Source organism: Triticum aestivum, chromosome 5A (genome assembly GCF_018294505.1).
Source record: "Triticum aestivum cultivar Chinese Spring chromosome 5A, IWGSC CS RefSeq v2.1, whole genome shotgun sequence".
In the NCBI taxonomy this organism is placed as follows: Eukaryota; Viridiplantae; Streptophyta; class Magnoliopsida; order Poales; family Poaceae; genus Triticum; species Triticum aestivum.
Genome location: NC_057806.1, coordinates 545025266 through 545049111, shown reverse-complemented (window position 1 = coordinate 545049111; position 23846 = coordinate 545025266). Strand labels below are relative to the sequence as shown.

The following is a 23846-nucleotide window of genomic DNA, read 5'->3' as shown; positions in this document are numbered from 1 at the left end:
ACTGCACCGGGAGTAAAAAAATCATCCCTCATACACACACCCAACGTCATCAGCAAATATCTTGAAAATCTTTCACGGTGTTGCATGACAAACAACATGATAAGGTGGAATGATTTTTGAAGTGTACTCAAGGTGTTTCCAACTTTTAGATAACAAAAATGTATACCTAGTTGCCACTATCTCTTTACGCTTTTGTTGTCATTCCTCCTTAGTGATGCCCAACAAATATCACATTAGGATGAAAATAGAGAAGTACATTTTAGTACTCAACAATAAGTTGTGTATAAGAGCATTATTTTTGTCTTGCTGATATATGTGTTTGCAACTGTAATCCAAGTCAAGATTTAATTTAGTAACAAACATATGAGACAGCTTCACCGAAAACAATCAATCTATAAGGACATGCATGTCAAATGTTCAAGGTTGCATATCAAGTCAGACAATATGAAAACCATTATAGGTAGAAGTCAGACAATATGAAAACCATTATAGGTAGAAGTCAGACAATATGAAAATCAACGTTAACCCACTGGTTTACATAGAGCTCATATCAGCAGTTTAGTGTACATCATCGCATATGGGTCGGTTATTGTACACTGTGCGAAATAGAGAGAATGATTATGCACCTGTTGTAACCTTTAGCATATGGTAGTTGGTAGGAATCAATATCCCTATGGTGCCAAATAATAGCTTTTGTGAAAGCATCAAACTATCATATGTACTCAATGTAAATGGTGTAGGAACATTTATAATAGGCATTTCCAAAATACCTCATATAAAGAAGGTATTAGTTAGGGTTGCATTCAAAACCTAATTCTAGAAATGATTGACATGCAAGATAATAGTATCTTTGAAATCTTCATATTTTTTCAAGGAATTTTCATATATAACATGTTAGATTTTGAGTTACTATTTGAAAGATATGAATATTTTGAAAATTATATCAATCTGCCTGATAAAAGGAAAATTAAATAAAAAATAAGAACAATAGGATTTTTAGAAATGATTGACATGCAAGATAATAGCATATTTGAAATCTACACATTTTTGTGAGGAATTTTCACATATAACATGTTAGATTTTGAGTTAGGATTTGAAAGATATGAGTATTTGGAAAAGTATTTGAATCTGCCTCATAAAAGAAAAATTAAGAAAAAAGGAAGGAAAATGGGATAGGCTGGATTCAAACCTAGGTCTATCAGGTTGAAGGGTGGGGCTCTAGCCAGTGGAGAGCCTCTTGCAAGCTTCACGGAAAGCACCCACTCCAGCTCGTGGATTCCGCATCCAGTGCAACAAATGGATACTAGTAAGGCTACTTTTAGGGGAGATACCGGAGAGAAGTGTTTTCACGCAGAAAGGAATGAAGGCGGCTTTGACACCATATTTTGAGCTTACAAATGTAAGCTCACCTTCTTTGGAAAATATACATGTTACTGCTGCATGGTACATTCTTAATTGCTTTTCATGTATAATCTCCAGGCTGTTCAAGTTGGGGACCTAGAAGTGTTCAGAGCTGTTGCAGAGAAATTTGGGAGCACTTTTAGTGCCGACAGGACATCCAATTTGATCGTGAGGTGCGCCACAACGTCATCCGGACTGGACTGCGCAACATTAGCATTTCCTACTCACGTATCTCCCTTGCTGACATTGCCAAGAAACTGAGGCTAGATACTAAGACCGCTGTTGCTGATGCTGAGAGCATCGTAGCCAAGGCCATCAGAGATGGGGCAGTTGATGCCACCATCAATCATGCCAATGGTTGGGTGGTGTCGAAAGAGACTGGCGATGTTTACTCAACAAACGAGCCACATGCCGCATTCAACTCCAGTATTGCGTTCTGCCTGAATATGCACAACGAGGCAGTCAAGGCTCTGAGGTCGCCCCCCCTAATTCTCACAAGGAAAAAGAGAGTGCAGGACCCCAGACATCAGAAAAAACAAGTTGCAATGGCTTAGTAATACTAGTAGACACAAGATACGGTAATTGATGACCTTTTTTTCTTTGACATGAACCACAAATAATTTCTAAATTTCTCTCACCAACAATTAGGAGGTTATTTTTACTAAGAATTTGGTGAACAGTAGAAAAATGATGGATGACCTAAGCGATTGTGCCATCTTTCAGTAGAAAGCTTGATGGCACCATACACTTGTTTATTGTACTGGCAATACTTGGAAAGCAGAGCATAGAGACCTTCAACACAAACACCCCCATGGAGAATTTCCTTTGTGATCTGATCCTTGATAAAAAAAAGAATGGGTGAAATTCTAGAAACACATTATTGTCAAGAGCAATATGGTGGACATATAGAAAAGTTTTGGCAGCATTAGAAATATATAAGATATCATCGAGTTAAAAAAATTTGTGTGGGGTTTTGATAAAAGATTGACCAACATGACTTATCTCCATAACTGCACCGTTTGTTGCAGTGTAGACTTGATCATGTCCACGGTATATTTTGTGCATTGTCAACTTCTCCAGTTCTCCATTGATATGATTTGTGGCGCATGTGTCCATCTACCAGTTGGCATCTACTCCATATGACACATCAGCTACAGCTGCAATTTTCTTTTTCTAGGCATTGTTGTCATCCGCATAGCGCCAATCCCAATCTTTTGCAGTATGATTGTTTTCTTGCAAATTTGGCACTTGTTTTCATAACCTTCATACCCTTGGAAATTACGGCCCCGATTGTTGTTGCCGAGGGGGGGTGGGGGGGGGGATTGTTGCTGTTGCCACCACCATAGTTGTTCTGATGGTAGTGGTCGCCACCACCACTACCTTGATAGCCCCCACCATTTTTCTGTTGGAAGTCATAGCCCCCGCCAGAACTAGGGTTAGGGTTTTGGTAGCCACCGCCACCTCCTGTGCCGTAGCCGCTGCCACCACCAGCGCTGTAGCCGCCGTCGCTGCCTATGCCATAGCCACTGCTGCTGCCTGTGCCGTAGCCGCCGCCACCGCGAGGGCCCCCAGATCCTCCGCCCGTGCGGTAGCCGCCCTTTCCGCCACCACCATGGCCGCGTAAGGCAGCGTTGGCGGACGACTTGAAGCCGGTGTTGCCGTGAAACATCTTAACCCGCTGGTCATAGTTGGCCACGAGAGAGAAAAGGCCGTCGATGGTGATGGGCTCGGTGCAGACGTCCAGCACGAAGATGATGGGTTGATAGTCCATGTCAAGGTCGGCGATGATGAAGGAGATGAGCTCCCCGTCCCCGAGTGGTTTGCCCACCGCCACGAGCTCATCGGAGAGGGAGCACATATGGTCGAAGTATGCTGAGGCCGACAGGGAGCCCTTCTGGGCATTCGTGAGCGCAGCGCGAAGATTGTTGGCGTGTGACAGTGACACCACAGAGAACATGGTGGCCAAGGCTGTCCAGATCGTATGGGACATCTCAAGGGACGCGACTTGGACGAGAACGTCCTTGGACAAGTTGCGCAAGAGATAAGCGACAATCTGTTGATCCTGGACAAGCCAGGGGGCATAGGTAGGGTTGGGGATTGCCTGATCCTTGCCGTCTATGTCTTTGGTGGTGATGATCTTGGGAGGCTCCTCAATGGTGTTGTTGATGTAGCCGTACAAGCCGGCGCCCATTATTTGTGATCTTGCTTGGGCTTTCCAAAGGACATAGTTCGTCCGGGTAAGTGGCTCATAGGTGTTGTAGTTGAGGCTGGATTGGATGGGTGCGGTGGAGGTGGACATGATAAGGAAGGGTTGAAGAAGAACTAGCTAGATGAGATGGAAGAGCCTCCTCCGTATACCATGTAAAGAGTTATGGAAGTGTCTCAATCTCCATACACGGATACCCGCGATGTATATATTGATTGATGATGGTACGTACAATATGCGGCAGCCCCTGGCTAACCATCGAGATGATTACATGGGAGGTTACGTGAGACAGAGAGATAAGAGAGGACTCCTAACAACTCTAACTTCCTAACATATATTCTACGTACATGACTCTCATGTATACTGTGACATCACACAATACCGCATATTACATGTCTAACAGTAAGTTCAAACAGAAAGATCTCGATAAACTTTTAGCATAATTGGCCTTTCTTTGGGTGAAGGAGTTAGGCAATCAAATGCCACAGAGATGCACTGCTTCACGTCGTTCGCCTCGCTTTCGGGTCGTGGAAGTCGTTTATCCAAAATTTCTTCCAGAAGAAATTGGTCAGTGAGTGAAGAATGAAAAGCTTGTATGTCTCCTGGATGTCTGCCCATCAACACCTCGAGCACCACCACACCAAAGCTATACACATCACATTTCTCTGTAACTAGAGAAGTGTAGGAACATTCTGCATCCAAAAGAGGAACATAAGAATTAGGATTATGCATTAGTGCAAAGTGTTCCATCTAACAAAATTTAGACAGTATTGTGTTGAATAAACGTACCAGGTGCAATGTACCCATAGGTCCCCGCTAGTGCACTCAAATTTGATGAATCAGGTTTCAACATTCTTGCAATACCGAAATCCGAAACAAATGCTTTGTAACCAGCATCTAGTAAGATGTTTCTGCTTGTGATGTCTCGATGAATTATGGGCGGCTGAACATCATGATGGAGGTATGTGAGGGCTTGAGCAACATCTCTTATGAGAGCGGTCCTTCTTTGCCAGTTGAACTGGATTGCTAGTTCTTCATTGCTTAAGATAGAAGCTAGATTTCCTTTCTCTATAAACTGGCATACAAGGAACCTGTACCGCAGATGAGAACAATACCCATATAGCTTGACGATGCTGCGATGGCGAATTTTTGTTAACATTTCGATCTCATGCTGGAATCTTTCTTCATCATGTGCGTCTTCATCGCCTGGATATAGCTTCTTTACTGCAACTACTTGTTCATGTTGAAGTTCTGCTTTATAAACACTGCCATATGATCCCTGTCCAATGCAATGCTTCTCATCAAAATTATCAGTTGCATTGATAATATCCTCAAATGCCATTCTGCCATCAAAGCTCCACACAGAGAATACATCCCTTTTGCTCGCGTCATCTGTTTTTTGAGATATTTTCTTGCGGCAAATCAAAAATGCAATTACAGCTGTTGCTATCGAAATAGTAGCAACAAACATAAGAAGAATGACTGATAGTACAGTATTTTCATGCCTTTTCCTATGATCCACCAGGGGCAAATTACAAGGGGGTATGCCAACAAGATCTCCGCAAAGACCTTTGTTGTGAAGAAACCATTGAGCTGATGCATTGTGGATCCCCTTTGGGACAGAGCCTTCTAGGAAGTTGTATGATACATCAAAAACTGACAGGCTTTGCATGCTTGCAATCGAGGAAGGGATGGTACCGCTGAATTGGTTGTGTGAGAAGTTCACATAGATCATCATCTCTAGTTTGCTGAGTTCTGATGGTATTGGTCCACTGAGACTATTCATACTAAGATCAAACATGCTTTGCAGGGAAGCTAAATTGCCCACACTTCCAGGAATACTTCCACTAAGGCTGTTGTTATGCATATATAATGACCGCAGTTTCAAACAATTCCCGATCTCTTCTGGTATTTCACCACTTAACAGATTGCTTGACAAACCAAGAACTTCAAGATTACTCAGTCTGCCAATTTGCTTAGGGATTTGGCCAGATAGTTGATTGTTTCTCAAGTCCATCCAATACAGGCTGCTTAACTTGCCAATTTCTATGGGTATCTCACTATTCAACCTATTGAAGCCGAGGTCGAGCCATCCAAGATTTTTTAGCTCCCCAAGCTCAGAAGGTATACTACCTTCTATCATGTTGTTTGCAAAATAAATACTCGTCAAATTTTGACATGAGCCCCAATTTGGCGAGAGTCGCCCTACAAACCTGTTTGAATACAAACCAATGCTTTTGAGATGTGGATACACCCCAAATGCTTCAGTTATGTCTCCCTCCATCTGATTGTTGCCAATTCCGAGGGATGTTAGTGAACTGCAATCCCTCAATCCTTTTGGGATAGGACCATCCAATTTGTTATTAAAAACTTGGAAAACCTGTAGCATTTTACTCTGGCACAAATCTGGCAAGTGTCCGGTCAGCTTGTTGTCATTCAGTTCAATGAGGACCAAACTGGTAAGGTTGGGGAGTGCTGAAGGCAAAGAGCCAGTGAGCTGATTGTTGAACAGTCTCATTTCTCTCATACTCACCAATTTCCCAAAACTTTGAGGGATTGGGCCGGATAATTGGTTTTCATAGGAATCAATTATTTCCAAATTTACCAAATTCCCAAGCTCGGCCGGCAATCCCCCAGAGATATTATTTGTATTTATTAGTATTTGGCTGAGTGAAGACATGTTCCCAATACTTGACTGTATCGATCCAACTATAAAATTTTTCGAGAGTAAGAGTGCTTCCAGATTCACGAGATTTCCAAACTCATGAGGGATGAATCCAGTTATATTGTTACTCCAAAGAGAAAAATAGGTCAAGGAAGTAAGGTTTCCAGCAACACTAGAAGGAATAGAGCCGGTCAAATGGTTTTCGGACAAATCTAACTCAATCAAGCTAGAGAGCATCCCAAGCTCTACCGGGATCGGGCCGGTGTGCTGATTCTGATATATGTACAGGAAGCTGAGCATTGTGAGGTTTCCAAGGGAGGGCGGAATTGCACTGTTCAGGTTGTTTTGTGCCAAGGATAGTGCTTGCAGGGTTTTGACCTGGCCTAGCTCTTCAGGTATAGGTCCTGACAGACGATTACCAGAAAGGTCGATATAGTTGAGGTTTGTCAGGTTTGCAAAGGAGGATGGTATGTGGCCAGAAAGGACATTCCATCTCAGATCCATCTTTCTCATGCTCCCAAGCTGTCCGAGCTGCCATGGGATGCTACCCGAGAGCCTATTCCCAGGTAGATAAAGGAAAGCAAGTCTTGAGAGATTACCCAAGGCAGGAGGGATGTGGCCGGTGAGGTTGTTGATGGAGAGGTCCATGTGCGTGAGCCTCCCAAGGCTGCAGATCGACGGAGGTATGTTTCCGTCGAGCTGACCGCCGGAGAAGTTGAGGGTGGAAAGCATGGTAAGAGAGCCGATGCCAGAAGGGATGGCGCCGGAGAGCTGGTAATTGTCGCTGAGGTCGAGGTTGACGAGGTAAGGGAGCGACTGGAAACTCAGGGCGTCCAGCCGCCCTGCAATGCCGGCACCGCCGAGGGAGATTGCTCTGATGACCTTCACGGTGGTTCCTCTGCGTGACCGAGTGTCGCCGCAGGTGATGCCGGTCCAGTTGCACGGGTACATGCCGTCGTCTCTCCAGGTCCCCATGTGCGTGGAGTACTCGACGGCTGATTTCCAGTGGAGAAGCGCCCTGGCCTGGGATCTCAGCGAAGCGCCGCAGCGTGGTGGTGGTGGTGCTGCAGGCGAGGCGCGACCCTCGGCTTGCGTGGAAGCAAGGAGAAGAAGCAGCAGCAGCAGGGCAAACGGGAGAAGCAGGCGATGTAGCCGTGGCAGTGGCACCGTGGAACTCGCCATGAGCTCACGACGTAGTATTATCAATGATATGACTGCATGCGCCAAGATTCCAACAGTAAAAATCAACCGAGATGCATATGCGAAAGAAAAGACATGATTAAGGGGCGATAGCTAAGAAGAGTACCTGCGGTGTCCGGAGCAGAAGGCGTCGGCAGCCGTCTACGCTTGGTTTTGGTTTCGCCTGCCGGGCCGGGTGGCGGGTGGTGTGTGAGTGTGAGCTGAGCTCGAGCTGTGAAGTGTGAGTTGGTGCTCAGCTGGCTCCTCGTCCAGGGTTTTATAAACAGATTCGCAGGCACAACAGCCTCACATTTTTCCTCAGCTGCATGCAGCCCAAGTCTTTGGTCGAAGACCTGGACTACGTCGTAAAGTGCGGCTATATGCCTTTCATACGGGGCGGGACCAGACAGAGGTCTTCCGCGTCGATGTGCGACCTAGCTATCTCGACTGGTTTCAATGCTGACAAACACCAGCGCGAGGTGGGGGTCACTGCTCCGAGATTCTCTATGACGATCGTGCTTTCAGTATGTTGAAAAACAAAGATACGGTGCTTACCATGCCGACATGCATTCTTTGTTTTGGCCTCTCTTGACGATGATTTAGCAGGGTTCAAATGAACACGTATGTGTTCTCATGATATGTACACTAATAATGTTTGTGTGTGCAGGTGCTAGAGTGAATGCATATTTGTGAAGTGACGTATGCTGGAATATGGTCCTCCATCTGATCCAAAATAAATGTCACAGTTTTAAACTAAGGTTAAACTTTAAAAACCGCGATACTTACTTTGGATCGGAGGAAGTAGAGGATAACTCAATAGAAATATTAATAAGATGGTCCTGATATATTAGCTATCAATAATATTTTTTTTCTGTTTTACCAATGTATAAGATTTAAATTAGCAGTGTCTTTGCATTAACTAGCTGAATGCTCATGCATTATCATGGTAAAATAATTGTGCATTAGTATGGTCGTATGGACTAATTCAACCCATTAGGGGTCGCGCAAAGGGTGAGTAACCGCAGGGTACACGTGTCCGTTTACTATACTAGTGATAGGGAAAAAAACCCAAGACGGGCAAGACCTAGCCAGGCCCCCTCCGCACGCCCCCTTCTCGCTTGACGCCGCCGCCTTCTCTCTCCTCTCCCTCGATTATTCTCCTCGCGCCGCCACCTCCCCACTCGGCGCCCCTCCACTAGTAGAAAAAGGACCTAATGTGAGACACATTAGTCCCGGTTCGATTTTGGCCCAGTACTAATGGCACCATTAGTGCCGGTTCAAACGGCTATGCATTAATGCCGGTTCGTGTCGAACCTTTAGTACCGGTTCGTGCTACGAACCGATGCTAAAGGGATGGTGGCAGGCTGGCGTCAGGCCGGGGCCCCATGATCACCTTTAGTACCGGTTCATGGCACAAACCGGTACTAAAGGGCTAACCTTTAGTACCGGTTCATGCCATGAACCGGGACTAAAGGGGTCTGACCTATAGTCCCGGTTGGAGACACAAACCGGGACTATAGGGCAATTTTCAAACTCTACCCCCCTCCCCCCCGGTGTATCGCCATTTCAGTTTTGAAAAAATCAAAAGAAAATGATAAAAACTTCAGAAAATAAAATCCTTGGACAGGTAGTTATATTACTACACCTACTAGTTATGAAAATTTGAAAACTTAAATTTGGACATGTTTTGCAAAAAGTGTAGGGAAAATGTAAAACGGCTATAACTTTTGCATACGATGTCGGAAAAAAACGTATAATATATCAAAAAATTCAGCACGAAAATCCGCATCCGATGGAGACTGCCTACGGCCTGTTTGCAATTTTTTAGAATCCTCAAATTCCAAAAGGAAAAAAAGATATGCTCAAATTTTGGTTTTTTTGGTCAAACTATGGTCAAACTACTTATTCAAGAAGTATTAATGTTACTACATAATTATTCAAGAATATTAGTGTTACTAAATAATTATTTCATTTTTTTGAATTTTGGTCAAATCTAGTCAAACTATGGTCAAACTTATTCAAGAAATATTAGTGTTACTAAATAATAACTGTTTTTTAGAATAATAGTTTCAAACTCAAATGGTGAAACGAGTGACCTAATGCTCAAGCTAAACTGCTGAGAGTTAATAGGATTGACAGCTTACATTTGTCAGGAAAATAACAAGTGCAGACTTGGAAAGTAGAGGGAATAGAACTCCGAAGTTAAGCGTACTCAGGCTGGGGGAGTGAGAGGATGGGTGACTGACCGGGAAGTTAGTCGATTTGGAATGTGTAATCCACACTTGAGCAGTTAAGAGGGGTGATTAGAGACTAAATCATCAAATAATTCAATTCAGAAAATTGAAAATTGAAAAAAATCAATTTTTTTTTTCAAAATTTTCAAATTAAAATAAAAAAAACCTTTAGTATCCGGTTGATAACACCAACTGGTACTAAAGGTCCCCCATGCCACGACGCGAGCTCACGCCACGTGGTGGGCCTTTAGTGACGGTTCGTGCCGAACCGGTACTAAAGGGGGGGGGGCTTTAGTGCCCACACTTTAGTGCCGGTTATAGAACCGGCACTAAAGGCCCTTACAAACCGGTTTTAAAGCTCCGTTTTCTACTAGTGCTCCACCTCGATCAGGCCGGAGGCGGCACCGAGTTCCGCCACGGTGGTGGACCCCCGGAAGGGCAAGGAGCTCGCCGCGATTCCTTCTCCTCCGAGCTCCATGGGCAGCAGCAGTTCCTCCACCCCCTCCCACGACTACGCCGGAGGAGGCACCGATGGGTTGAGCTTCGCTGCGGCGTGGGTCGACGGGAAGGGCAGGCTGTCCGCCGTTCCCTTTCCGGCACCTTTTTCCCCAACCTCCGCGGGCAGCATCCTCGACTTCGCCTTCCCCTTCGCCTTGGGTCAAGCTCCACGGCAGGGAGGAGGATGATGGTGCCGAGGGACGCGATGGGGTTGTTCAACTAGGAACTGGAGTTCCACCATATCCTGCGACAGCAGCGGGCGGTTATCATGAAGGACGGTGAGGAGGAGCAGGTGATGGGCGTTCGTGATGTTGTTTCTTTGAGTTACTGGAGTGCTTTCTTGAGCGTTTCTTGGTTTCTTCTCAAGCAGGTGGAATCGTCGTAAGCCAAGGACGTGCTCCCGAGAAAGGAAAGGGTATAGCCTGAATCTGGTCTTCTTGCTTGCTGGCTTGTGATTTGGAGTGTGGAACAGTGATTATTTTCTTGTTCAGGGTGTGGAACTGCGATCTCTTAAGTTTTTTGAAATCTTGGGGATGGTTTAGAGTAATACACGCTCAATCTTGGGCAAATGTTGCGGACAGTTTGATTAGGTATTTCATGATTATGGCTCGGGGTTCTTCTTGCAGTGCAGTCTGAATTTAGAGACGAACGAGCATCTTGTTGTGATTATTCGAAACTGTTCAAGATTTAGGTGTCCAGTCTTTTACTCAGTGTGATGGCATATTTTGCTGCAAGTGGAAAATGCAGGGAGATATGAGGATCATGTCGTGGCAACAAATCCTTAAGCCAAAATGAATCACTTTTCAGTGTAAATCCTTAAGCCAAAATGAATCACTTTTCAGTGTAAATGACTTGTATTATAGGAGAAGTTAATCTGAATGCTTACACTGTATTACTTAACTTGACGTACATTATTTAGATCCTCGGCCACTTTTATGCAAAAGCCTTTGATCTCTTACTCCACCCTGGAGTTTGGTCGAAGTTTGGGCCTTTGACCATCTGTTACCTAAACGTTTGAATCTGACTACAAAGCCTCGAAAGTCGAAACTCAGTTCATATAAAAATCGGCAAGAGTATAGAGGATTTGAACACTCTGCTCTCCTCCCATCCCCCTCGCCCCTCTCACAGGGGCGGCGGCGATGTCGGATCTATCCGTCTCATGGGCCCAGCCCTCCCATTTGCGCCGTCACGCAAGGCCTGGCCGAGGGCAGCGAGTTTAGGGCATTTTTGCCCTGCATACTTCGTCGGGGTAAACTGTGCTAGCTTTCAGATTATTCATTTTCGTTTTACCCTGTCGAAGATCAGCTTAGTTTAGTTAACCAAGCTATGTAGTGATGGTGCACATTTGTTCCTGATGTGAGAACGTAGATGTTGAAAATGGAGGAAATGAGATCTTAGGTAGTCAGGCGTGTGCTTGCAGTTTGAAGTAACACAAAGGAGATGGTGGCGAGTAGTTTGAGTCTGAAGATCGTTTGTGTCTCTCTTCTCTGTTGCTTGTCGAATTGTAGAAGCAAAGATTAATGTGATGTATGTGAGGGGGCCATTGAAGTTACTTAACTGGTGAGAAGATGTGTGTGGCATGGATTAAAAAAACAGGACATTTTCATCTGATTGTGCTGTCTTAATTCCAGGAGAAGATGTGTTGATTGCTGTAACTGGATACAGAGGGTGCTTCCCTTCCAGGATATCGACCAAGCCTGGCAGCTATGGATCCGTTCGAGGACCAACTTTGGTTCAGAGCCAGGTTTTGGGCATATCGCAGCGCAAGCGGAGGCAGATCTCAGTCAATGCTACTCCAGTTGATAATGCCCTGAAGCTTCCTTCAGTAACTGGTATGACTTGACGCCGGTGTTGTTTTGTGTTCAGAAAAGATGAGTTGTTGTATATTTTTTTTGTAGTTGTTGCAAGTTCTGCCATGTCTAAGTCCATAGAAAAAGTACCGATTGCTAGCTGTCTTGGAGCTGTTATAATTTGCACAACTATTTTTTAAGATTCATTTTGCTTACATTCATTTAGTGAAGCTCCTGCAGAAGTCAATATTCATTTGAGTGGTGACCAGTGTGCATGATTTTATTTACATTCAATTTTAGTGAAGAGCTCCAGTATGTCAGGCTAGCTTGGTGTGAAATGATGAAAAAATGTAGCTGCAACTATGCACATGATGCAAGAGTTATATTTGTGCAGTGGTAGATGCAACTATGCACATCAGTTGGCTGCCCTCTGTTACTATCTTATTTTTTGTTGAATTAACCAATACCAGAACACAACTCTATCCCACATGAACTCAAGTGTTATGTTGCATGCCATTTTCTGTTGTAGGAGGAGCAGTACACATAGTGAGAGTTCAAGAGAATCTGCTGAAATTGAGGTCACAACAGAATAGGTACTTTACACTGACGTTTGTAATGTTTTTTTCTGTATGTTGTGTGCTGATGTTTGTAATGGTATGTGGTCCTGTACTTAGCAAGCCTCATGATGCCAATTGAAATGACATCCATGTTAATTAATGTATGTCGATTGAGCTGGCCAGTAGCCAAAACGTGACTTCTTGATGACGAGCATTGCTGGACTCCTTCACTGATATTATTTGCCATGCTTTTATTTTTGCCATGCTTCATATTTTTGCCACGCTTCTACATATCTACCACACTTTTTATTTGCATTTACCTGCTGGTTTAGGCATTATATTTTATGATTAAACCTCTCTCGATGCTAGATGTTTGATGTTTTGCCTCTTCGAAATAAAACAAGGGATTATGTGCTCGCATGTTTGTTAATTACCAGTAAAATTGTCAAAGTGTGATTTTTGAATTTTCATATATTGGATAAAATTTTCTGTATGATCTTTGTGTGCTTCTGTTCTTTCATCCGATTTGGCCATGTAGAAGTAAGATTTTATTTATGATTGCATGATGGTTCAGATCTTTTCTTTTGACGCTTTCACAATTCTACTCTCCATCTCATTCTGTCGCTTATCTTCCTCTTGCGCTTTGTTTCATCTGTTCAGTAGCTTGCTTGTGATCCATGTGCTCATTAACTCCATTCTCATGTGTTTCTATTTTTTCTCTGCGACAATGCTGACGAGCCACTCTCGTGTGAGTTAGTTTTAAATTCTCAATCTGACTGCGTGATGGTTCAAATATTTTCTTTTCATTTGTGCTTTCCCAATTCTATTCTCTAATCTGTGTGATAACTAAGACTTCATATGTTTAAATTCCAATTACTTTGTTGAGATTGAAGAAATTCATAACCTTGTTGTTTTTTATGTGAGCTTATCCTCTACCCTTATAGTAGCTTACAAAATTTCAATGTACTTCACTTTAATGATATAATGTACTGCCATGGGTGGTTTGGTTAAAGTACCATTTTATGTTGACAATCAATTACAGGCAACTCATCCTATTTGTTTCACAGTCTCAGGTTCACATTAGTTTCTCTGCATGGAGACTCAGCTTTGTCGGTGTCACTTTCAGATCAACGGTCATGAATTAAAGTTAACTTCCTCTCTACTTATCCTTTAACTGCAACAAAGAATTCGAGCCGGCACTAATACAACTGTCTGATGCTTTGCAAAGTAAGGATTGAGAATATGAAAGAGAACTTGCAATTCCATTCGTCAATGTGCAGTGCCAGGGAACCCATTTACATTTTGCAGGTATGTTCTGGTTCATACTTCTAAAATTTCAACTTATAACTTGTCACTGCTTTCCACTCCATTTATACAGATGTCTGTTCGAGCAATTCATTAGAATTAATCACAAAATAATTTGCTTAATATTTCATTTTCCATTTATACAGATGTCTGATATAGGCAGGTAACAAGCTAACAACGACATCAAGTTGTTGGTAGCAGCGACATCAACGGCTGCAGTGGACTTCGTCATCTCATCGGCATGCTCGCCCGCCACAGTACACCACTGCAGCTCCGGCGAGACGCTGGAGCTCATGGAGGCATTCACGGTGATGTGCCTCATTCCGTACCTCAACTATCTGTATGCGCGATGGAGTGGGAGGGACAGTGTGCTCCGGATGGGATCCGGCACGGTTGGTGGGCTGACGAGGAAGAGGACCGGCGGAGGGGGGCTTGACAAGGTGGCGTTGGCAGCCATGCTGGTGTTCATATTCAAGGCGGGGTGTGCGGCGAAGGTAGCAAGGTTGGGAAGGAGTGCACGGTGTACCTGTGCCGATGAGTAAGAGGACCACTGGAGTGGGGCTCGACAAGCCCCAGATTCAAGGCAGGGGCGGGTGACGGCTCAAGGTTGGTAGCTTCTGTATACGTATTGCATCATGGTCTTGTCTTCTTGGAAGCGTGGGTGTTGCTTCAATTGGAACCGTTATTTTTTCCCATGACTTCCAGATGTAATCCTACTTGACTTTTGCATCAGTGATATTTGAAGTTCATCAAATGACTTTGTAATTAAGTTCATATAGTTGATATCTCGCATTTGTATATGCTAACTCTAACAGTATGTGCCAACAATAGATGAACAAACTAGCTGAAGGGGCGCTTTCCCACCTGTCACCGCCGAGACCGCTCAGGCGGCGCGCCAGGGGCGTGCCCCAACTGCTAGTGGTTATCCAACGTCCCTCATTTCTTCTGCCCCCCATCTCCCCACCCTCCACCGTCAGCAAGAAAAGAACCAAAATGCCGTCGTCGTGGACTCTACCGCTAGCTCCACTAGCATGTTGCTTTGCTCCCCGTCAGTCCATTCTTTTTCTTATCAACCCTGTCAGTCCATTCCACTTCGCTCGCAACAGTCGTGTGTGTGCTTTCTGCAACTATGAGGATCGTCCTCACAGCCGTTCATGCCATATATGATGATAATTGGTATTTTGAATAATAATAGAAGGACATGGTAACTCAACTATTCAATCTGGTGCATCTGGGTTAAAGCACATCTTTCTTTAACCAGGTAGGAAGGTCCCTCCGCATCCGAACATCAACAACGGGTGAAAGCACCGCACAGTGCCCTATCACACATACACCCAGGAGGCGGGTTGTAATTGAGCTCGAGTTAACAATGTGCCATGGTTAGGCATTCTGAATTTGACAACAATTGCGTGCTGCGTAATCTCCCCCCCCCCCCCCCCCCCCCCCCCCTCTTAGCAAACACCCATGGCCATTACAGTCGGTCACACAAAACATACATGCGCTAAAAAGCTTGCAGCTGCTGCACACGCATACCTGGCCATTGTTTGTACTCAGACCACCATCGTAGAACTGGACGGAGTGGAGCCGGCGTTTCCTTTCCAAAGGCCGGGTGGTCTCTTGCAGTTGTGGGTGTGTCTGATGCCTGGGCCACCCGGATAGATGGCGTTTGGAGTTGCCATCTCGCGCTAGAGAAGCGGACAAAATGATCAATACCCGTCCAATCTCACGTCCACCGAGCTCGTACGGAGTAGGGATACAGAGCGATGAAACCAAGTTTGCGACCCCCGATGTTCGGCTCAACGACTTATTCAGCTGTTGGCGTGCGCTAGGTCGTATTGCGTCCAGGGCCGGCCCTGAAGTTTTGGAGGCCCTAGGGCGAACTCAATAAATGGGCCCAGTGGCTGAAGTGTTTTCTTTTTAGATTCCATACATTGATATGAAAAAATATTGTAAAGCCATAATAAACAATGATAAGAAAAATCAGGTGGATAATATCTAGTAACAATATTGTACTTTTATGTTCTAGATCAAATATCAATAAGTTACAGAGCACAGCAAAAAACAAATGCCTTTAATAATCATGAGAAACGACCCTGTGCATTTTTCTATTCAAAAATCATCAATGGTAGTGTCAAGATTAATGATAGTAATTTATCTACTCCTTTACTGTCTTTCTTCTCAAAGCTAGACAAGTGTTTTTCAGGCAACATGTTTGCCAAAAAAAGGAGGGACACCTGAATGCTGGAGACTGGATTAAATTAGCAGCAACAATCTCCAGCTATATATATAAAAGCCAACAAGTGTTGCTTTTACAGGAATAAAAATACTCCAGATTGAGATTGAGGACTAAAATAATTCATATAAAAAATACCTCGGTTGTTCTGCCATTCCTTGCCCTACTGTGCTAGAAGCCGGCAGCCAGTGCGATGGAGTAACTCGGTGCTGATATGCTCCATTCTCCAGGAAAAGCAAAGACAAAGTAATCACCATGGGGCTTTGGGGCCTTGATCACACATGCATATACTCTCTTCGTTCTGAATTACTTGTCGCAGGTATGGATGTATCTAAATGTATTTTAGTTCTAGATACATCCATTTCCGCAACGAGTAATTTGGAACGAAGGGAGTAGGTCGCTAGATTGGATCAGAGAAATGGGAGAGGCAATCAAGCGAACCGTGACGGCACCCTGCAATCACGTTTTTTTAAGGATCCGGCGCCGCCCGCCGCGCAATCACGTGAGTTACGTATTAGGCTTTTGGGCTTCTCCTAAACGTATCATATACGGGCCTCATTGGCCTTTTTGTTTCGCATCAATAATGGGCCTATGTTATATGGATGTATCCTTTTATATGTTCTGGGTCGGGGCCCCTAGTTTGGCCGGCCCCCGGGCCGTCACCCCTGCTGCCCTGGCCCAGGGCTGGCCCTGATTGCGTCGAGCACCGCCGTTGTGGTGTTGTCGGGTTGGTGGAGGGATGTTCGTTTCCGGATCCAGTTTACCAGACACTTTGGTGTGCTGTCGGCTCCACGTCTTATTGGGTTGTTGGCGTGTGCTGGGTCTATACTGTGCCGGACACCTCCTCTGCGCTGGGGAGATTTGTGGAGATGAGGTAACTTCAGCAGTACTGCGGATAATCAAAGGGGAAGAGAGTGCAGAATGTATCAATGACACTGTATTGGTGCTGATCCCCAAGGTGATGAACCCCACGCTCTTAACACAATTTCGTCCCATTCGTTTATGTAACTTCATATACAAAATTGTGTCCAAAGTCATGGCAAATTGCCAGAGATAATCTCAGAGGAACAATCGGCGTTCGTCCCAGGTCGGTTGATAACTGACAATATGATATGTGCCTACGAGTGTTTGCATTTCATGAAGAGAAGCAAGGCCAAATCAAATAGTCATTGTGCGTTGAAGTTGGACATGATGAAGGCATATGACAGATTGGAGTGGTCCTACCTAGAGGCTATCATGATCAAATTGGGTTTTGCACAACAATGGGTACATGTCATTATGAATATGATCAGCTCAGTATCGTTCTCAGTTTTGTTCAACGGAGAAAAGCTTGAATCTTTCAAACCTTCACGAGGCATCAGACAGGGAGATCCGATCTCCCCCTATCTTTTCTTGATTGTAGCAGAGGGCCTTTCGTGCCTACTAAAAACCAGTTCTCAGTCATCGGTGCTTGAGGGGATTAAGGTGGCAAACACAACTCCGGCTGTCAGCCATCTCCTCTTCGCGGATGACAGCCTATTGCTTTTCAAGGCTAGTACAGAGGGGGCAGTAGAGGTTTCAAACCTTCTGGAGAAATATTGTAGTGCATTGGGGCAGCGAATTAACCATGATAAATCGTCTATATTTTTCAGTAAATGATGCCCACAACAGTTGAGAGACAGTATCAAAACAACTCTGAATGTTCAAAATGAGTCGCTGAATGAGCACTATTTGGGCATGCCAACGGATTTGGGGCAGTCCAAGATGGGTACTTTCAGATATCTTCGAGATAGAGTGTGGGAAAAGGTGAAGGGCTAGATGGAGAAGCTCTTGTCAGCAGTGGGAAAGGAGATTTTGATTAAGGCAGTAGCACAAGCACTGCCAGTCTATTCTATGGCATGCTTCATATTGCCTAGAGGTCTATGCGACAACATCTCCTCCATCATTCGTCAATTCTGGTGGGGAAGTAAAGCGGGGAAACGTAAACCAACATGGGTGACTTGGGATATAGTAACACGGCTAAAGCATCTTGGAGGTCTTGGCTTTCGGGACATGAAGATTTTTAATCTTGCTTTATTAGCAAGACAAGCTTGGAGAGTGCTAAATGATCCTTTGTCACTCAGCACCCGAATTTTGAAGGCAACCTATTTCCCTCAAACCACTCTGGTGGATGCAGGTCTAGGAAGCAGACCCTCGCAAATTTGGCGGGCAATACTGGATGGAAGAGACATGCTTAGGCAGGGATTAATTCGGAGAATCGGTTATAGGTAGACGACTGAATTATGGACTCAAAACTGGCTGCCGAGACCAGGTATGATGAGACCTATTGCACCATTAATCCCCAACCCGCCACAGATGGTTTCAGAATTGAAAAATGGAGTGACAACGAGCTGGAACGAGCATTTGGTTCGGACAGTATTTTTGCCAATTGATGCCGAAGCAGTACTAGCAATTCCCTTGTGCACACGGAACATACAAGATTTTTGAGATGAGAGGTACTTTCTCTGTTAAGTCTGCATACAGACTAATCATGCAAACAAAGATCACGAGGGAAAACTGGATCGAGGAAAATGATAGCACTTCGGCAGCGGAAAACGCAGGCACATAATGGATTGATTTATGGAAAACCGAAGTACCACCGAAAATTAAGATGTTTTTGTGGCGTCTTGCACGGAGTTCTATCCCAATAGCAGATGTACTTCAGCATAGAAACATGTCAATCTCAGCGGCATGTGCCTTATGTGGAGCTGGGGATTCATGGAGACACGCATTGTTGAATTGCTCGATGGCTCGCAGCGTTTGGGCACTTTCAGACGAGGCTATTGTGGATCAAGTAAGCCGTTTTGATATTGAAAATGTCAGAGACTGGCTCTTTGCTATGAAGGATGCTTTGTCCAATGATCTTTTTGTTCGTCTGACTACCACTCTATGGGCCATTTGGGCAGCGAGGAGAAAGGCCGTTTTTGAGGATATATTTCAGAGCCCCTTTTCCACTCACTGCTTTATCAACTCCTTTTTGAATGATATCCAAATTCTGAAGAAACCGGAAAGCCAGTTGGTGCACTCAGGGCCTGTGCGACCAACTTAGTGGATCAAACCACCTTCAAGCACGATGAAAGTGAACGTGGATGCCACCACTTCAAGGAGGTTGGCCTGCGGATCGGTTGCTGCGGTTTGCAGGAATGGCGAGGGACTTTTTCTTGGAGCGTCGGCCATTGTGTTTAGGGGCATACATGATCCAACTACTCTTGAGGCGTTGGCAGTGTGAGAATCAATGGCTTTAGCAGAAGATCTTCATCTACAGGCGATACATGTTGCACCGGATTGCAAAGTGATTGTTGAAGATATTAAGCAGAAGAATATGCCTAGTTATGGGGCTATTATAAGTGAGATCATAGAATACTCGTGTAGTTTTCATCTATGTAGTTTTGTGCATGAATTTAGAAGCTCGAATGTCGAGGCTCACAATCTAGCGAAGCATGTTTTGAAACTGGGGTTGGGCCGCCATGTCTGGTTAGGCCACCCTGGTGAAATTTAGTTCGTCCCTGTAAACATTGTGACGGTTTAATAAAAGCTTCGCTGATTGTCTCAAAAAGAAAACCTCCTCTGCGCTACTCTCGGGTCGGTGGAGGGTTGTTTCTTTTCGGCTCCAGTTTGACGGCTGTATTTGGGTTGGCATCAGTTGTCGGTTAGGTTGAGTTGGTCCCTTATACGTCTCAAATGTATTTATGATTTTTGTTTGTTAAGTGCTATTATATTATCACTTTTGTATACTTTGTATACCATTTTATATTGTTTTTCTTGACTAACCTTTTAATTTAGTGCCTAATGCCAATTCCCGTTTTTTGTTTCGTAGAAATCCATACCTACGAAGGTCCAAACATTATGATATATTACGAGGATTTTTTGTAGAACATAAGAGACCCTAAAAGCTTCGGGAGGTGGCCAGAAGACCCAGGACGGGGCCACAAGCCAGGGGGCATGCCCTGGGGGGTAGGGCGCGTCGAGGTGGCTTGCGGGCCTCCTGATGCTCCGTTTGCCCTAATCTCTTGCCTATAAATTGACATATATTCTGAAACCCTCGGAGCGAGACCTGAAACAATTTTATCGCCTTCGCAAGCCTCTGTTCCGACGGGACCCCATATGGAGCCCTGTTCTGGCACTCTGTCGGAGGGGGAATCATTGGGGAGGCCATCTTCATCAACCTACTGCCTCCATGATGGCATGTGAGTAGTTCCACCAAGACCTACGGGTCCATAGTAGTAGCTAGATGGCTCTCTCTCTCTCTCTCTCTCTCTCTCTCTCTCTCTCTCCTGATCTTCAATACAATGATCTCGTCGGAGATAAGTCCAATGTAATTCTTGTGGTGTGTTTGTTGGGATCTGATGAATTGTGGATTTATGATCAGATCGTTCATTGAATTTATTTGAATCTCTTCAAGTTTATTTGTTGCGTAACTTTATAGTGATGTATGCTTTTATGATCTATGAGTATTCTTTGGCCAAGATACATGAGTATGTCTTTAGAGGGAGTGGTGCCTAATAGTGTGTTCAATCTTGCGGTGATCTTGTGCTATGGCAGGTGGGACCAAGACACGTATTGTGTTGTTGCCACTAAGAATAAAACGATGGGGTTAATCTTATTGCTAGGTTTTCTTTTATCTACATTATGTCATCTTGCTTATTACATTATTCTATTTCTTGTGAACTTAATACTTTCAGATGCATGTTGAATAATGGTCTTGGGATGGAGTAATAGTTGTAGACATCAGTAAGTTTAATGTTCTACTTATCATAGACGTAATGCCTATGTGAGATTATGTCATGAATGATCATAGTTATAATTTGTGCTATTTTGTCAATTGCCCAACAATAATTTTTCTACCATGCCACTACATGCTTTAGAGAGGGATGCCACTAGTGAACCTATGGCCTCCGGGTCTATTTTATCATCAATAAAAAAACTCCTACATTTGCTCTTTTTGCTCTTTTATTTTCTTGCTGCTTTGCCCTATCACTATTTGCTTTTAATCTTGTACTCCCTTCATAAAGAAATATAAGAGCGTTTAGATCACTACTTTAGTGATCTAAACGCTCTTATATTTTTTCGCTGAGGGAGTAACTAGCAAGAACAAGGGGATTGACAATGATAACCCCCTTGCCTTTATTGGGTGCAAGCAATTTATTTGCATGTGTGTAGGTACTACCAGTGTTGTTAGCTTGGTGCCTCCTACTAGTTCGATAAACCTTGGTTCTTAACTAAGGGAAATACTTTGTGCTGTTGTGCTACATCACCCTTCCTCTTCGAGGAAATCCAACAACTCCATGGTGAGTAGTAGCCCTTGCACGGACTCGGCTCAACCGTTGTGGAACCTCCATTGGCTGGTTTTGTAGCTTATTCGGTTGTTGGCGTGCCCTGGGCTAGATTCTACCGGTCACCTTCTCCACGTTGTTGGTGGGTCAGTGTATATAGTAGAGTTCGAGGACGGCCATGAAATGTACCGTTCTTGGGTTAGTAGGACCTGAGATAATACAAGCACATGCTCATTTGCAAATAATTAGGTAAGAACATCTTTCAAATAGTTCACCTAACTTTTTGGTTACATTCGGTACTTGCGCCATAAGAGTTGGCACCACGAGTTTGTCGGAGAACTAGGACATAATACAAAAAGAGAAATTGAGCACCGGAAGTGTTCCAGATGATCCCGAAAGTGTTCTAGGAGGTCCCGTTAATGTCTCTAAAGTGCACGGGATGCTTCGAAGGGTGTCAAAAGTAATGGAAGGTTCTAGAAGGTTTCAAAACATTCCAAGGGGTTCTAGTGGGCTGCCCCTTGATACGTCTCCAACGTATCTATAATTTTGATTGTTCCATGCTATTATATTATCTATATTGGATGTTTTATATGCATTTATATGATTTTTGGGACTAACCTATTAACCTAGAGCCCAGTGCCAGTTTCTGTTTTTTCCTTGTTTTTGAGTTTTGCAGAAAAGGAATATCAAACGGAGTCCAAACGAGCTGAAAATTTACAGTGATTTTTTATGGACCAGAAGAAGCCCCCGAAGCAAAAGAGTTGGGACCGAAGAGTCCCGAGCCAACCACAAGGATGGAGGGCGTGCCCTACCCCCCGGGCACGTCCTCCATCCTTGTCGTTGACTCATGGACCCCCCTGACTTGTTCTCGACGCCAAAAATTCCTATAAATATAGAAACCCCCAGAAATAAACCTAGATGGGGAGTTCCACCGCCGCAAGCCTCTATAGCCACGAAAAACCAATCGGGAGTCCGTTCCGGCACCCTGCCGGAGGGGGAAACCATCACCGGTGGCCATATTCATCATCCCAGCGCTCTCCATGATGAGGAGGGAGTAGTTCACCCTCGGGGTTGAGGGTATGTACTAGTAGCTATGTGTTTAGTCTCTCTCTCTCTCTCTCTCTCTCTCTCTCTCTCTCGTGTTCTTGATTTGGCACGATCTTGATGTACCGCGAGCTTTGCTATTATAGTTGGATCTTATGATGTTTCTCCCCCTCTACCTTCTTGTACTAGATTGAGTTTTTCCTTTGAAGTTATCTTATCAGATTGAGTCTTTAAGGATTGGAGAACACTTGATGTATGTCTTGCATGTGCTTATCTGTGGTGACAATGGGATATTCACATCTACTTGATGTATGTTTTGGTGATCAACTTGCGGGTTCTGTGACCTTGTGAACTTATGCATAGGGGTTGGCACACGTTTTCGTCTTGACTCTCCGGTAGAAACTTTGGGGCACTCTTTGAAGTTCTTTGTGTTGGTTAGAATAGATGAATCTGAGATTGTGTGATGCATATCGTATAATCAAACCCACAGATACTTGTGGTGACACTGGAGTATCTAGGTGAAATTAGGGTTTTGGTTGATGTGTGTCTTAAGGTGTTATTTTAGTACGAACTCTAGGGCTATTTGTGACACATATATGAATAGCCCAATAGATCGATTAGAAAGAATAACTTTGACATGGTTTCGTACCCTACAATAATCTCTTTGTTTATTCTCCTCTATTAGTGATTTTGGAGTGACTCTTTGTTGCATGTTGAGGGATTGTTGTATGATCTAATTATGTTATCATTGTTGAGAGAACTTGCACTAGTGAAAGTATGAACCCTAGGCCTTGTTTCTAAGCATTGCAATACCGTTTTCGCTCACTTTTACCACTTGCTACCTTGCTGTTTTTATATTTTCAGATTACAAAAACCTATATCTACCATCCATATTGCACTTGTATCACCATCTCTTCGCCGAACTAGTGCACCTATACAATTTACCATTGTATTGGTTGTGTTGGGGACACAAGAGACTCTTTGTTATTTGGTTGCAGGGTTGCTTGAGAGCGGCCATCTTTATCCTATGCCTCCCACGGATTGATAAACCTTAGGTCATCCACTTGAGGGAAATTTGCTATTGTCCTACAAAACTCTGTGCTTAGAGTCCCAACATGAGTCTACAAGAAGAAGGTTGTGTAGTAGACATCACCTCTTGGTTGTACCAAGGGTAAATGCCCACACGGGCCTTATATTCTGTCGGCTTCCTGGGAATGGGGGTACCCAGACTTGCCTACCTGCGGCCCACGGTGTGGCTCTACCGATGGCCCAGTACGGCTCATCTTCGTCAGCAACCACTCAAGACCCGCGCGAGGGTCCAAGCCTCACGAGGCGGACGACACAAGACCTCCTCTGGGGTAGCCTCGCTAGGCTAGCTCCCGAGGAGCAAAGATATCAAGGTAGGGGGCACCTCTCGTCGTGACGTGAGCCGTGACAACCGAA

The 23846-nt window shown here is 44.3% G+C and overlaps 1 protein-coding gene across 1 annotated transcript; it reads right to left on the bottom strand.

Annotated features, from left to right (window-relative positions):
* Positions 1-3779: 3779 nt before the first annotated feature.
* On the bottom strand, positions 3780-7685 carry LOC123107575 (probable leucine-rich repeat receptor-like protein kinase At1g35710). Its single transcript, XM_044529546.1, has 3 exons — positions 7579-7685; positions 4397-7486; positions 3780-4299 (listed from the first exon to the last, which is right to left on the bottom strand). The coding sequence occupies exons 2-3, from the start codon at positions 7452-7454 to the stop codon at positions 4016-4018; spliced, it is 3342 nt and encodes a 1113-aa protein (XP_044385481.1). The 5' UTR covers positions 7455-7486; positions 7579-7685; the 3' UTR covers positions 3780-4015.
* Positions 7686-23846: the final 16161 nt, after the last annotated feature.

Bases quoted from the DNA above. Each gene is read 5' to 3' on its own strand.
- LOC123107575 (XM_044529546.1), bottom strand. From the start codon at position 7,454: ATGGCGAGTTCCACGGTGCCACTGCCACGGCTACATCGCCTGCTTCTC. The intron at 4,300-4,396 runs GTACGTTTATTC...TTTTGGATGCAG, and splicing joins CTATGGGTACATTGCACCTG to AATGTTCCTACACTTCTCTA.